The 16,999-nt window shown below is 39.1% G+C and overlaps 1 protein-coding gene across 1 annotated transcript; it reads right to left on the minus strand.

Annotated features, from left to right (window-relative positions):
- Positions 1-13,031: 13,031 nt before the first annotated feature.
- LOC146624477 (E3 SUMO-protein ligase ZBED1-like) lies at positions 13,032-15,213 on the minus strand. Its single transcript, XM_085363957.1, has 3 exons — positions 14,078-15,213; positions 13,649-13,901; positions 13,032-13,479 (listed from the first exon to the last, which is right to left on the minus strand). Exons 1-3 carry the CDS (start codon positions 15,193-15,195, stop codon positions 13,063-13,065), a joined length of 1,788 nt encoding a protein of 595 aa, XP_085220083.1. The 5' UTR covers positions 15,196-15,213; the 3' UTR covers positions 13,032-13,062.
- Positions 15,214-16,999: the final 1,786 nt, after the last annotated feature.

Consider the following 16,999-nt stretch of genomic DNA (forward strand, 5'->3'; position numbering starts at 1 on the left):
TTTGAGAATGGCAAAGATATAAAAGAACTTGCCTTTCATCTGCAAATTACAGTGTTATTCTACAGTATAAATGCTTGTCAGGCCAGGAGAAGTAAAACAAGCCTCGCTGGCCATTTGACTGGCAGCTGGAATAAAGGCGCACACAAAATCTGAGACAGTCCAAGTGACCGTGACAAATGCAGAATCTGTAAAACAAGAAGAGCGGAGGTTTTTACAGTTGGTGTTTGAGTGGGGACGGTGAAAACACATTTGTGTTTCTGCCAGCAGAGACTTGAGTTCTCACACAGCCAGATGGCTGGTACTGGTGCTGTCTTCATTCTCCTATCTGGGGCAGCTAAAATAGATAATTACACACCTTGGTGCCAGTAACTGGCTGCTACACATCAACTGAAGTGGGTGAGTGTGACTGCTACCCATCAGTAGCACACTAAATGAGATATCTAGTTTATTACATTTAGCAACAATTAGTAAAGTGTTTTCAAGGTATGTTAGAAATTGCATCTGTACACTTTCATTGAGCCTTTGCATTGATCTGGCCAGTCTGCAGCTTTTAAAGATGTTTACTCCCAAAGACATATACACAGTTAATGTGTTGATAATGGTGGTGAAGAGCAATGTCTAACATATTAGTGGTAAATCTCCAATAGGTTTTCAGTTGGGTTTGAGATCTGAGCTGTTGTGACTTATGGATGTGGCCATTAATATACTGGAAGAGCTGACTTCCATAAGGAGCCATTCAATAAAACCGATAACTTAGAATAACTTTGCATTGATTTACAGAGACATGGTCCCAAAGCATAACATAGTTACAAAATCACCAGTCTAGCGATAAAGGTTTCAGTTTTTTCCCCTGTCTCCAGTCTGTACATTGTGTACAAATAATCTGAAATAACCTTAAATACTTAAAGATAATTATAGGGTGAAAATCTACAATAAGAACCAAGTACACAAACTAACACATTATTTCTCAACATGAAGAAAAAAAAAACTCCCTATATTACATTCAACAGAAAACTATAAATGCAATGGGTTGGAGCTGACTGAGCTGTAAACAGTGTGCAGTGTCAAAGCACTGCAGGTACACTGTTCAAATGGAAACAAAATGTCTATGAGATGAAACTTCAGGACATATATGTTATTTTTCTTCCTATAACAAAAGAGCTATTTCCCATTTTAAGCATGTTTGCTTGTGCTGGAAGAGTGCTGTTGGAAGTTTGGGTATACAGTGTAGGCTGCACTGCTAAATCAATCTGCAGGTCAGAAAGGTGTCTCTCGAAGCCTCCCTACTGTCTGCCTGGAAGACAATTGAGCCTCATAAATACCCTCCTACAAGTCCACCATCTCTGTTATGAATTTATGGTAAGGTTTCTTTTTAGGCCCAGAGTCCATCGGGCTAAAATGAGCTGTGGGTCAGGAGGTGCTGCATGTATTTTCCCAGTGGGAAAGGACGTAATAAATGGCTTGTTAACCACAGGAGAAACCACATGGAAAGGAAAAGCCTGAGACTTAACAACAAAAATGGTGCAAAGGTCAGGAGGTCTGCAGCTACATTTCTCCTGTGGATAGCTAATAAATGAATAGCTAAGGAGAAATAGGTCAAGGGACATAAAAAACTCACATAGTCCTTTTGCATTCTGGCTAGCCTGGCCAATGCAAAATCATAAGGGAAGAAATGTTTTGATTTTCTAAATAGATAAATGAAATTCTTACTAATCTGCAGAAAACCCATTTCGACCAGCCAGTTTAAAAGCTGTGATTTTTAACCCCAGTTCATTTCAGTAATATCGAAGTGTGCCAGTTACCTTGAGAGGAAAAAGACATGTAATTCTTTAGTCCAATAACAGAACAGGTTAAGGTTTAGTTTCCCAGCCTCTCAGTTACAGAGCATTTGATAAATAACCAGTTGACCTGCTGCTCTGTCTCAGTTATGAGTGTGTCTCAGAGGTGAAGTCACCAGAGGAAGACAAAAGGCTGCCAGATAACTGTCATCAACACATCTGTCTTACCAGGTGTGACTCTTAATGCCATTTTATTTTGAGCCTAAGAGGGAAATAACACGGCTAATTGATAAGGTCTTTGGGTTCAAGCTGTTCTCATATCTTGATGGGCTTTTGCATTTAACCCTTTGGAGAAGGGGCAAGCCCTGCAAGCATGCTATTAATTAAAGCCTGTGTCTGTGACTTTAAAGATGATACATTACAGCAAGTGGAGTTACACTTTGATTAATAAGCTTCCAGATACACAAACTGACAATCGTTAATCATCATTATTTTACGGCATCTCAATTGGAGTTTAATATAACACTCCACTAGGAGCTTAGCCATTAGTCACAGTATTTGTAGATAAAATAAAATATGATGTAAAATTTAATTTCAGTTGTTTATCGTGCTTTGGGCATGTTCTCATTTGACAAAACAATTCTATTTTCATGTCCACATGAAGTTTTTATTGCAGAGCTAAAACCATTAGAGAAAAATACATGTGAAAATGGCTACATGATGAGTTTTTCTCAATGCAATATGTGTTCTTTTTTTTTTTAATAATAACCTGCTTAGCTGAGTGGTTTATTATTGTGACAACTTGTTCATTAAATTTATTTAGTTAAAAAAAATCAGCTCTTGATTGATGGTTATCCAGTTGTTCCCATTATAGGTGACAGGTGTTCGCATTCAACAATTTTAACTCCCTGAAGGCAAAATCTGTTTTGTGCATGAATGAATAGAGAGACATGCCGCAGACCTGCTCCCCTTTTCCAAAAGTTATCGGTGACATTTTTAATTCATGTACCTTCGTTGCTTCTCCCTGAGGACAACTCTTTTTCTCTCTTTTATTGATATTTATGGTGTGATGCTGTCTGGGTGCGGGGACTGTGACAGCTCACTCTCCAAAGCAGCACTTGGATTGTTTGCTGCTATGCGCAAAGCAATAACGTATTTGTCACCAAATGCCAAATGCAATACACTGCACTGTTCATCTTTTTGCGTTCCATTTTCTGTACAACAAAGTAAAAACATGTCCTACTTTCCCATGGCAGGTAAGAGATTATGTGGGGAAATCTAAAATATTTGGTAAAACTACAAGCCATTGCCCACAGGAACAAGTGGCTTAGTGTTTCATTCATGAATGTAAATGAAAACATATTAAACTTTTATCGTTACATGAGATTCAGAGAAATCTAGGACAATGCACCTACCGCAACACAGATATGGAAACAAACTGCTGTAACTAAAAAGATACATTAAAGAATAAGGTTGAGGATAGAATGCTAGCACTTAAGCTTTAGAAAGAAAACTGGACAGTGTATCGCTCTATTTTATGTCTGAAATTCTGTGATTATCTGAACTTCCATGTATTTAGTTATATAGATAACGTACTTACTGTGGAATTTGTGAATATTTTAAAAATGCCTTATTTTAGACTGAATGCAGCAAGTCATTTACTTACCAGTCAGTCAGTTAAGCTAGCAGCTGTATTGTGTGAATAGGCTTTGACTGCATGCATAATACTGAGTTCTTCTAGAATAAAAGTTACACTCTCACATGCATAAACACCAAAGTATACCCCGACACATTTAAATCTGAACAAACCCGGGTCCACCTAGCTAGCTAGGAGTAGCAGTAGCATTATAATCAGCAAATCACCATCGAGCTCATCTATTTACCAGGCTTCCATGGTAAACTATCTTAGCCATGTAAAATTGTGGATGGAAATAAACTTAGTTAACCTGAACAATTAAAAATGTATGTTATTTGGAGAACCCTCTTACATCGGTAAAATGGTGCATTCAGTTTTTTAGCTTCTCATTGTCACTCAGTTGCAAGGAACCTTGGTGTGATCAAGCTCCTTAATGTTGCTGTTGTGAGCTGCTACCATATAAATAAAACCGAACTGAGCTGAATTTACTTGATTTTAATTGTGCTTTTAGAACTTGATAAACAGATGATATAGACAAGCTTTTTTTCAGTTAAGTCTTTAAGTTGCTTCAATGTTGGCCTTGATCAATCTTGATCAGTGCCTGTAGGTTGTACAAATTAGAATAAAGAATCAATGAGATCACATCACACATGTACTGGTCTCCCTGCACTGGCTTCCAGTCCATTTCAGGATCCAGTTTAAAAATTGTATTACTTGGTCTTTATAGACTCGATAATTTGGTGCCACCTTAATTGAACCTGTACTGTGAGGTAGTGATGGGACGTTCTGTATCGAGGCTTCGGAGCGTGTGTCGAGTAATGGAGGGGGCGTTTCCGCGAAGCGCGTATCGAGGCTTGCTTCATTTATGGGAGGAGCTGAAAATGATGACGTCCGAAGCCTCGCTGCCCGGCTGTACCACGTGACTGGTTCATGAAGTGGTTCGAACTTTGCCGCGAGATATGACAGCGATATAAACCCCTCAGACTTCATTCAAAAATGTGGGTGTTTGATGGAGAGTTGCGGTTAGTGAGAGTTTGGAGACCGTTTGGAGGTTTATGAGAGTGAGGAAAGTCAGGAGAGAATGGAGCCAGCTAAGAAGAGGAGGATGTCCTCCCCTGTGTGGGAATATTTTGATCTTATTCCTCCCAACAAGGTATGTAAATTTCTACAGAAGATGTATTTTCATGATACTGATGGTGCAATACAATTTATGTTGAGCTGTCTTGACTTTTGTACAAGGTGAAGTGTTTTCTATGTGCCAGGGAGCTGGGATATAACAACAACAACACCTTATCCATGCTTAGGCACTACAGAGCTTTGCATGAGAATAAGGGGGACACCGATTGTGGAGCAAGACCAGGTGAGCCATCAAATGCAATGATAATATAGGATGCAGTAATGTTACTAAATGATATAACAATATTATACAACTGTTATAAGTTACGTATGTGATATTTATATTTGTGCTTTATCTTTATTGTCTTTCCTCAGGAGAACAATCTCAAATAGATGAAGACCTGGTCAGCATGGTGATTGAGGACTCCCAGCCATTTAGCATTGTGGAGGACAAAGGATTCAAAAGATTTGTTAAATCATTAAATCCTAGCTATGTTCTCCCCACTAAAAAGGTCATAAAAGCAGTGAAAATTTAGTTTTTACAGAATAAAATGTGAACAGGCAGTGTGTAGCTGTCCATACCTCAACGTTACAAAAGCACAACCACTGTCCACACCCCAACCACACCTCACCTCACAGTAAATGATCATTTCCATTTCAAGCATTTCCAAATAATCATTTCCCATACTGCCACTATAAATATACACAGTATACTGCCATCACTACAATATACATGTTTTACACACTCCTTTTGTTGTTGACATTTACAGGCTGTGTGCAAAATGCCACACTCTTCAAATTCATGCCAGCTATTATTTTTACGTCCAGTAGGTGTCCTGCTAGAGCAAATGAAGCTTCATGAAGCTTCGCGTTGGGGTGAACCAATTGGATGAAAAGCTTCAGTGCTTCATGGGGCTTCATCTGCCCATCACTACTGTGAGGTAGTCGGACTTGAACGTCAAGGAAGGTGGTAGGGAAGCAGACTATGCAGACATTTCGGATTTCCAGAGGTGAGCAATTTATTTACAGTGAACTCAGTTTAATGTGTAACTTAACAAAACTTCCCACCCAAAGTAACTCAATTAACAAAACTCAACTGTACATGAATCTGGTAACACAGCTTACCTCTCCTCTCTTAGCTGAATCTGGCTTTAAACAGGGCCATCAATTTCCCTTCAATTAGCCCAGGAAGTACCACTCACTTGAACTGAGGGATCTAAAACTCTACACAGATGATTAAAAAAAGACACAATCCTCACACTTCTAATTAGCACATTTACACAACTAAATGGCTGTATTAACGAAAAGAAAAAGATCCAACAAATCCCTTTAGACCTTGAAACAAACAAATGGAAGCGTTTTTATGGAAAAAGAAACCCCTACACTTGGTTCGACCTGCTGATGTCATGCGTGACATCATCAGAACTTAAAATGAGGAAATGCTAGGCGGGCATTTCCCCACACCTGACCCACATGAAGACTGAAAAGAAAGAACAAAGTAAGTATGAACAAATTACTTAATCTGTGATATAATAAAATATAAAGAAACATGTAACTGAGTGTTTGCCTTAATTTACAGACTGTTTGATTTGCCGGCATCAGAACGCTTACACAAACAAACCCGGGATAGTGAGTGCAGCAATGTGACCTGACAAATAGCAAATCATAGTCTCAGTCTCTTTGAGACTGAAGAAGTCACTTGGATGAGTGACGAAACGTTTCTCCCACTCAAAACGCTACGTCCAGATAAACAGAATCAACCTTTTGGGATTTACTTATCTGGATGACTGAGGATGCATCAAGGCAAAATATACTAAAATATACTAAAATGTTTTCAGGCTTGTGCATTTTGGTTCACTTTAGGAAAAGTCATAACATTTCAGGCAAAATGAATTAAATTTAGGTTATTTTTGTCAAATCTGTAAACAGGGCAAATTTGACCTGTTTATTTTTGTAAGGGTTAAACCACTGTTAAAAATGTACTTGTTGCTTGATTTCAGTAGGGTATTCTGACTTTTGTCGTGCAAACAGTCTTCTTTATTTCTACTATTGGTTATCAGATGATGATTTATTAAGCTTTATTGCATATTTTAGTGTACTTATTGGAGTTTTAGTGATTGTTAATTATATGTATATTTGACATAATTTTCAAAGCACTTTGGTCATCTGAGGTCGTTTCAGATGCTTTATTAAAATAAACTTTCACTTGAGTTTTCCTTGATTTTTCATAGACTACCAATTACGTTGGTAATTAAAACATCAAACAAAACAAAAACACAAAACTGTGAAAATAAGGACCATTAAGTAATAAACCACAGTTATTTAAAAAGGTAGATTTTATTGAAACCATTTGCTCTGGCATCTAAGAAAGGATTGTCATCTATCCAATACATATCTAAAAGCTCGGAAATTGTACATTGAATAATGCTAAGTCTTTTTTATAAATGGCTGTGTTACATGGGGCTATTACTGTTTGGCATAGTGCATTGGTGTCCTACGGTAGTTGGCAGAAACATTGGGAAAGATAGCTTGAAATGGAATCAGAACCATGAAAATAATATAATTTCAACAACCCAGGCATCTGGATTGGGGAGATCATGGGGTTAAGCCTTGTTATAATATTTCTCCCACAACACTGAAGCCTTGTCAACAGAAATGTCTGTTCCATTCATTCATATCTCTTTAGGGTACAGACCTAATCACTGAATACATTAAATGTGATTGGCTGAATTTGTGCAGATAAATCTAACTTCTTGTAGATCTCATTCCTGACTAAGCCAATTTAAACGGATGGATGAAAATGAGAGCTCAGCCATGCTATCGTAATAGTTTGCACTGTTATGTCCGATTTGTCACTCAGTGGTAGCAAGAAAGCATCACATGTCGGAGGTGCCTGGGGTTGGTTTGCCATTAAAAAGCTTCATTTTTATCAGCATTACACTGAGGGCAGTGAAACCACTGAATGGAATAAACCTAATTGGTATTTCCAAGGGTTTAATGGTGTGGCACTGTAGCATGAACAATGAAAACACATTGTTCATTGTTAATACCGAAACAGCCTAGGAATGGTGAATGTCAAAAAAAGCAGGTTTTATTTTGTACTTGTAAACTTAACCAAGCCAAATGTGGTTAATGTGTGGAAAATGCCTCTTTGCTAATGCTTCAGTGTTATGTGGTAATAAGGGTTGGGAATTGATAAGATTTCGATTTCATGATCAATATCACTAATCGAATCAATTCCTTATCAATTCTCTTGTCAATTCTTATTGGGTTTTCATTGAGTTCTCATTGGCTCTACTTTTAGAGTCACCACCATCACTAGGCAGCATATTAAAGACATGACAAAGACAATGTATTACCAATATTGCACAGAACAATTTTTTTAAAATCAGTGTAGAAACAGAGGATTCAGTCTGACTGCTCACCAAAACTTTTGTTGCTCATTAAAGTTCAGGGTTTTAGCTGCTGGGCTGGGCTCGGTATGCACTCAGCTAACATCACAATGGGTTTTTGGCTAGCTTAGCATTAGCATGCAGATACTTGCAAATACCTGAAGTTGTGTTAGCAGCAAAATCCCATTCTTTCTGTCCCGAATGCAGTTTGCACTTTACCATTGCGGCTTCCTCCTGATGTACAATAAAAATAAAAGTAATGTTAATATCCACGCTGTAGACTAGGCAGCTATGTTCCTCTTTCAGGACAGCTGATTAGCAAGTAGAACCTATAAGCAGAATTGATAGGCAAGCAGACTAACAATCCAGAAGAATGAAACTATTGGGAACTAGTTTTTCTAGAGAACAGCACAGATTACAGAAACACGTTACACCCAACACTGCTTATATACTTACAACAGTTTTACTCAATGACATGCAAATCAGTTTATAACTTTTATGTAATGTATAATGTGTTTTTGTTTTTATCTTTGGTTGATATCATCTCTCCATTAAAATAAAATTACCATAAAAATTAGACTGTTTATGTCTGTGTGAGCAAACTTACAAATTCAGCAGGGAATCAAATTATTATTCTCTCCACTCTATAGTTAAGTCCATAAATATTTGGACAATGACAACTTTTTTCAAATTTTGGTTCTGTACATTACCACAATGAATTTTATTTGAAACAACTCAGATGCAGTTGAAGTGGAGACGTTCAGCTTTAATTCAGTGGATTAAACAAAAAGATTGCATAAAATTGTGAGGAACTAAAGCATTTTTAACACAATCTCTTCATTTCGGGGGTCAAAAGTAATTAGACAAATTAAGTAAGTGAAACTAAAATGGTCTTTTCTAATACTTGATTGAAAACCATTTTCTGGAAATGACAACCTGAAGTCTTGAACTCATGGATATCACCAGATGCTGGGTTTCCTCTTTTTTAATGCTCTTCCAGGCCTTCACTGCAGCGGCTTTCAGTTGCTCTTTGTTTGTGGGCATTTCTGTCCGAAGTGTAGTCTTCAATAAGTAAAATGCGTGCTCAGCTGGGTCAGGATCAGTGACTGACTTGGCCATTCAGGAATATTACACTTTTTTGCTGTATGTGTTGGGTCATTGTCCATTTGTAATTGGGCGACCGTGGCTCAGGGGGTTGGGAATCGCATCTGTAACTGGAAGGTCGCCGGTTCGATCCCTGGGCTCTCTGTCCTGGTTGTTGTGTCCCTGGGCAAGACACTTCACCCTACTTGCCTACTGGTGTTGGCCAGAGGGGCCGATGGTGCGATATGGCATCCTTGCTTCTGTCAGTCTGCCCCAGGGCAGCTGTGGCTACAACTGTAGCTTGCCTCCACCAGTGTGTGAATGTGAGAGTGAATGAATAGTGGTATTGTAAAGCGCTTTGGGTGCCTTGAAAAGCGCTATATAAATGCAATCCATTATTATTATGAAATGCGCCCAATCAATTTGACTGCATTTAACTGCATTTGAGCAGATAGTATGTCTCTGAACACCCCAGAATTAATTCGGCTGCTTCTGTCCATCATCATTTTACATGTTTTTAGCAAAGTCCAATCTAGCTTTTTTTTATTCTGGAGGCTTATGAGTGACTTACACATCATTGCAGCAATTTCTCAGATGTTTTTTTCCTGTTTTTTCATCACTTAAGGCTGGCTTTTTTCAACTGCACGGAGAACTCGTTTGACTGCATGTTGTCTGTTCACAGCAAAATATTATAACCCAACAAGTTACTTATAGCAATTTAAATACGAGCAATCAGTTTTTGGCCAATACCAGAAATCAGTTTTTGGCAGACAATCACTTTTTGGCACAACACCGGCTATTGCAGTTAATAATACAACAGCTTCTTGCCATTTTTTGTGTTTCTTTTTATCGCTGTGTAACTGAGTTCAATTGAAAGCCTGCATGCGCTAGTACCTCTTGCCACAAGTTCCCAGAATCCTTTGCGGTTTTACCCCTGAATGACGTCAGATTTTTGGTGGGCTGGTCTCTAGTCAAAATGCCCGGGCCGATTTTTTGTCCCAGTCCAGCCCTGCCTCTTTCTGCTCATTATAAAGCCTTTCACCATAATGGAGAGAAAAAAAGAACTTCTGCTGTGATTACAATTTGTAAGGATTTGAGTTGACATTAATTTTGTATTTCTTACCACTATACAACAGGTTAAAGAACTAATGAGCTCTCCGCATGAAAAAGTAACACATTTGTCTGCTTGAAGCTGTCTGCTCTGAGCTGCTGACCCTGATTTGATGCTTGGGGAGTTGAGTGTATCTTATTCTCAACAGCACTCACCTTGCCAACCTAACAACGACCCCTTACGCTCTCCACAGAGCCACACTAAGCTTTCAGGTTTCATACACGGTAATAACTGGGCTGCCATGTTGGCAGGCTCCAGTGTTCTCCATCCTTAAAATCACTGGTGGCCTTCTTGGCAGCAGTTAACAGGTCTGCACAAAGAGAACAGACTGTTTCCAGATTTCTCTTGTCAGGCTCTCTCTATTTTCTGTGTGGTGGCTATTCATCATTATTAGCTAGAATTCAATTTGATGTTGCTCTCACTGTTCCCATTATTGACAACATAGCCTATTTCAGACTTTGCAGCAACTATTTTGGATTATTTACAGCTAGGAGCTGTAGAAGGGTGCCAAATGGATCAGCTGCACTGATTTTTGTAAAGTGGAACATCCTCAATGATCATAAAGTCTTGAACTGAAATCTAAATTCAGCGATTTAAAAAAAAAAGAAAAACAACTTTAATAATTAAGTGGTTGAACTGTTGTATATGGAATAGACGTTGGTAAGAGTTACCACAGCTCTTACTTGCTCTGTGAGAATCACAGCAGTATGAAAGCAACCTAACACGCTCAAAATCTATCAAATCTGGTGTCAGTGTATATGATCAGACCCTTTTTGAATGACGTGTAATCACAAAGTTTCACAAATCTGCCAGTAATAATATGATGACCATATTTGGTTTAAAATGATCCTATGTGTTCCTGATAGGTTTCCTCAGTTGTGGCTTTCACTGGAGATTATATTCTTAGATCTTTTGATAGCTATGTGGAAATTTCTTTCTGACCACTTGCACTTTGCATCTTCTGCATAAAGGCACAAAAAGTGTCATAAAAGCAAACCCCACAATTGGATTTTGTTGTGACAGAGAATGAAGTGAGTTAGTATCGTTTGTGCCCCCCAAAAAAGTCCTGTAACTTTATAATACCGTGTGAACCCACTGGTACTCACCATAGTTCAGCTCGTTCTTCCTCAGTTTCTTCAGGGTGCTGAAGTGGAACATAAGAAGTCACGGTTCTGGTTGCATTCATGATGCACCTTCCTTGAAGGTTGCCACTGCAGACTGTTCTGAAAACTCCTGTCTGGTTTCTGGTCCATAACTGGAAAAAATGTATGACTAGGAATCCTCACCATGAAAGTTGGAGATAGTAGGCAAACATAATGAATCATAATTATGGAGCATTTGAGGAGTACTCTAAAGGTAGCTGTCATGCTAACAGTGTTCCACAAGGACATGGTCTTGAAGGCAAAACAAACCGAAAATCTTATGGTTTTTACCCCTCAACAGTAAAAGGCTGATGGGGTATTCTTGTCACCCTTTCAGATGGGTGGCATGTACACCCAAGTTTGCAAATGCGATAACTCTATAACCAGGTGAAGCAGGATTTTCAACTTCATCCCATAGCTGCAACTTCTAAAAATCTCATATGAATTTGTGAGCTCAACCTCAAGGTCAAGGTTAATATGTAAAGTTTATTGAAAATCTTGTGACTGCAAAACCCAAGATGTAAATCACCTAGGATGTTGATATTGATACCATAGGTGCATCTAATAAGAATTTCAGACAAGTTTGAATCGCAGTAACCTCGACCTCAAGGTCAAGGTCGCATATTACTAACTCGAGAAAGGAGCAATGTGGGATTTTCAAATTCATCCTACAAGTACAGATACTAAGGAGCTTTCACGAGGGGCAATCGTGGCTCAAGAGTTGGGAGTTCACCTTGTAATCGGAAGGTTGCTGGTTCGAGCCCCGGCTTGGACAGTCTCGGGCGTTGTGTCCTTGGGCAAGACACTTCACCCGTTGCCTACTGGTGGTGGTCAGAGGGCCCGGTGGCGCCAGTGTCCGGCAGCCTCGCCTCTGTAAGTGCGCCCCAGGGTGGCTGTGGCTACAATGTAGCTTGCCATCATTAGTGTGTGAATGGGTGGATGACTGGATATGTAAAGCGCTTTGGGGTCCTTAGGGACTAGTAAAGCGCTATATAAATACAGGCCATTTACCATTTTCTGAAAAAAACCTAAGACTTTCAAATTTATACTACAGGCCGATGCCAGTATTTTTTATGTCTATGGTTAAAGTCATGGAACTTTTTGATTGCACTTTGATAGGAAATAATATCTGGAAATTATTAAAATATCTTGAAACCAGTAGGTGTTAAGGGCAATTGGCATCTCTGTTCTTTTAGATTACACAGGAGCAGCCTGCTCTGTGCACTCAACTGAAACAAAACTAGGCATAAACTAAAGTGACAGAACTGCTATTGACTTTCATGGGAACAGAATTAACTTAAGTCTGTGCAATTTATTAGTGCTGTCAAGAGATTAAAAAAAAATAGAGATTAATTAATTATGATTTTTAATTAATTGATCTAATTAATCTCTTTTTTAATCTCACCTAAAAATAGCTGAGGAAAGCCCTCAACTTATTGTGGCAGACCAAAAGACTGATATAACAAAGAAAGTGACTTTATAAACTCATTTATTGTTTAACAAACGTTAAACAGATGCAACCATTTACATACTGTTGTATTCTTTCGTAAAATAAGTGGAAAAATAAATACAAATAAAATCAAATAAATTAAGTGCTGCAAGTTAGCACATCAGAGTTGCTCTTTTCTGAGCAATACAGCACTGAAATTCCTCTGCTTCAGATAATGAAAAATAAAACTGACATTGCAGTGCTGCAAGTTAGCACATCAAAGTATTCTTCCATCACAAAAAAAAGTGCTGAACATCAAGCAATCTATTCTAGTAGGCTACAAATGACACAGCAGCTATGCTGACCACATGTGTCTCATTTCTTCTTCCTCAGCCAGTCGCTAAGACACACCAGCCTGGTAACATTTTCTGGAAGCAAGGCTGCCCTTTTCTTTTGCACTATGTGGCCTGCAAGGCTAAAGAGTCTCTCACAGGGTACAGAGGTAGCTGGGGAGGCCAGGTACTTTTGTGCTAGGACTGACAGCTTTTCATAGACTCCTGAGTGAGCATACCACCACTGCAGGGGACAGTCATCAATACTGATGCTGGGTTCTGCTCTGTAGCGCTGCAGCTCTCCAGACTCAATTCCATCTTCTGAGTCAGAGTCAGACCCCAGAAGGAGTTCGCTCCTCCTCTTCTTCTGAGCTGGTCCATCATCCTCTGTGGAGGGCTGGAGACTATCTGCTCTTCTGGGCTCTGCTGCCTGGAGCATATTCTCCAGAATGGTCCACACCTGAATGAATGAATGAATGAATGAATGAATGAATGAATGTGATTAAAACTAAGTGCTTTTTTTTTATTTTATTTAATCTTGTAAAGAACTTTGTGTTCCATATAATAAATAAAAGTTTGATTTGATAATGAATTGGACTCATTAGTCCAGCTTAACCTTATTGTCCTACCTGTTCCCTCTTTTCTCTTGGAAGACATTTCAAATCCTTAAACCGTGGATCCAATGCTGTGGCCACCTCGAACCATATCTCGTTGCCATTAGCTCGTCGTGCTGCCAGATCCTTCTGGAAGGCATTCTTGAACTTCACCACGTAGGCAGGATCATCATCAGTAATGTCCATGACACGGTACAGATGGCGAAAAGCAGGCAGCACTACAGAGCAAGAGACGTAGGCCTCACCACCCAGCAGCTCTGTCACATACCTGCAGAGGTGGAGAGGTTTGCTAAATAAACCTAGCTGGATTCATTTAAATCAAAGTGTAACTGATTTCCAATTTAATTGTCCTTAAAAGTTCCTTGTTATGTTCATTAATTTTGATTTTACACATGTAACAGTAGTTTATATAATTAAAATGGGAAGGTGTTTATTTGAACTTACTTGCATGGTTCAAGCAGGAGCTCCAGCCTCTGCAGTTTCGCCCACTCAGCTTCGGTTGGCAAGACCAACCTGTGGTTCTGTTGGTCCAACGTAGCCTGGACAGCCTCTCGGTTACATAGGAGGCGTGAGACCATTGCGAGAGTCGAGTTCCACCTGGTGGGTACATCCTGTATAAGTTGATCGCTCTTCTTTCCGAGTGCTACTTGTTGTTGGTTAAGTTCTGTGGTACTCGCAGGGCTTTGTTTAAAATGACCAACAATCTTGCGGCACTTTGCCAGTACACCGACAAAACCACTGCTATCGAGACATACCGTGATGGTCCTCTGGAGAATGTGAGCATTGCAGGCGATGTGCTCATATGGAAGTGCTCTCATAGCAGCCAGCATGTTTGCTGCGCTGTCTGTGCCAATGGTGGATATCTTGTTTTCAATACCCCAGTCATTTGCTACCTTGAGGAACTGTTCGGCGCATTTATCAGCAAAGTGCCTGGTTTCTGTTCTCATGACGGTCAGTGCAAATGAGTTGAGGTTCCACTCACTATCAATAAAGTGTCCAGTCACCCCAAAATAGCTGTGGTTGCCAGCTGAGGTCCAGTGATCTCCGGTTATAGCAACACAGTTGGGAGAATCCTCCGCCAAAATCTCAAGTTTGTTTTTCTTTTCGCCGTCGTACATTTTGCTGATTTTGGTCGTTACTGTAGTCCTGCACGGCGGCTTGTATGACGGGTCATTGGACGCAATTTGCAACACCTCTGTCAATCCTTCGTCCTCTACTATATTTATCGGCCTACAGTTCATCGCTATCCACTTGGCAATAACATTAGTCAGCCTGTCGGTCGCAGACTTGCTCATACGAGGGGTATTCTCTAGTTTTGTTTGGCGAAAAGCTTTGCTCTGGCTTGCTATATTGCTAACGTCTTCACTGCTAGCTGTTGCTGCACTCGCGGCTGGGTGCTTTGCGTTGAGGTGATAGGCCAAACTTGAGCTGCTTCGGTGGTAAGCAAACTCCTTCTTACACTCTAGGCAGACCACTTTACCTTTGTCAATGGTGCCGTCGGGGCGTTTATGAAATACAAATTTCCCGTTCATTGGGCCAACAACTCTCAGATGCGCCTCCATATCCACACTGTAAGCTAATCACCACTTCTCACCTTGACCTCACGACGTGACCCCACCCCCAACAAGTCAAGCACAAGGAGCCCAGCACATAAAAACGGATTTTATAACATAGCAACTCTCATACAAAATCAATGACGTCAAGAGATTAAAAATTAGATTAACGAGATTAAAAAACATAACGCGCTAAATAGCATTGTAATTAATTAATCGCAATTAACGCGATAATTTGACACCCCTACAATTTATTCCCCCCATGTAAGCTTTACTCCAGGCCTCGAGTGATCCCTCAAAGTCGGTTACAAAGTTTGGTAAGTAGCATAGCTAATGCCATTTGGAAATCAGTGCCAAACTGCTGAATTCAAGACTAATGTCAGTCAGTTAAACAGGTCTATGGATGATCAAATTCATCTAAATAATTAAAAAATAAACCAAGACCTGCAATTTTGAGCCTTTTTTGTGTCTTTAAGCTAACTTGCTTGTTAAGCTTAAGCTTGTTTCTCAACATTTTGCATTATGTGTATGTATTGTTTAGTTATATGATTGATAGGCAATATTTTTAGATTATAGTAACAAATAATAAAGGTTATATTTATAAAATATTGAGGTAAAATTAAAAATGTGGATTATCTATTATACATACATAATTCATTGAGCAACATATGACATTGCTTAGCTGTGTCATCCTGTATTTGTTTTCCAAACATGCCATGCATAGAACAATTAATTTCACTGCTTGTATTAATAAGCATCCTATATTAATACAACAGGGGGCTACATAAATAGTCACAGCATTGTAGCGTGGCTAACGGGGTCTGATCGCAGTGTGTAAAACCAACACAAAATTGATCACACAATAAAGCACATACACAATGATTATTATACCCATGTAGCTGTGTGCGTGAACAGACCTTGCTGTGTTAAAAGATGGTGATTTTGCACTAGCTTGGTGAAGCATGTTTAAGACTCTATTCCCACAGGGCACTTTAATTAACATATTAAATATTACAAGATGGTGCAATATTAATGTCTCAGACATGGCGCCATCCCATTTTCTTTTCCTAGTGTATACAAAAACACTACATAACATGCATTTATGTTTGCTTACATGTTTGTGTTTATGTGCATAAAATATGCTTTCATGCGTTTGTGTATGTGGAATGCGTTTGAGGATTAATTTCATAGTTCGTACTAATGAAGTGTTGGAAGCATGTCTCTTTCAGTTGCAGCCAACTGCCAAAAGCACCGCAGAAAAGACGAATGATTTTTGTTTGCTTTGGGGTTGTTGTTGTTTTTTCCATTTTGTTTTGGCACTTAAAATTTGGCATCCTGACTTGGGATTGAAAAATAGATGCTTCTGGAACTGATTCTGTGGAATAACAATACAGTCTACTATCCAAGACCTTCAAACGGCACTGATGACACATTTTTCTGATTGAGTTGTCATGCGTTGACTGGATTTATTGCTCTTGTATCAGCAGCAAAGATGCACAAGCTGTTGACAGCAGAAGCAGCCAAATATGAGTCAATATATCTAAATATATATCAGGTCAACAGAGACAAAAATAGATTCTGGTTTGGAATGTAACTGGAAAAAGATGACAGCATACTTTCACAGGGGCTCTTTTTCAGTTTTCCCAATACACTGATGTAATTATTTATTGGCTTACATTTTCTAAACTTCCTAAATTCTAGAGAGACTTTAAAGTGAAAATAAAATTCTGATGGTCCTTATTATTCACAAAGTGTTATGAAATTCTTTATTCACCCTTAGGCTTGTACTGTTTACAAACAGCTTTCCACTTGT

This window comes from Diplotaxodon limnothrissa, linkage group LG10, assembly GCF_057381915.1.
Source record: "Diplotaxodon limnothrissa isolate DT_005_m linkage group LG10, D_limnothrissa_male_GT1.1, whole genome shotgun sequence".
In the NCBI taxonomy this organism is placed as follows: domain Eukaryota; kingdom Metazoa; phylum Chordata; class Actinopteri; order Cichliformes; family Cichlidae; genus Diplotaxodon; species Diplotaxodon limnothrissa.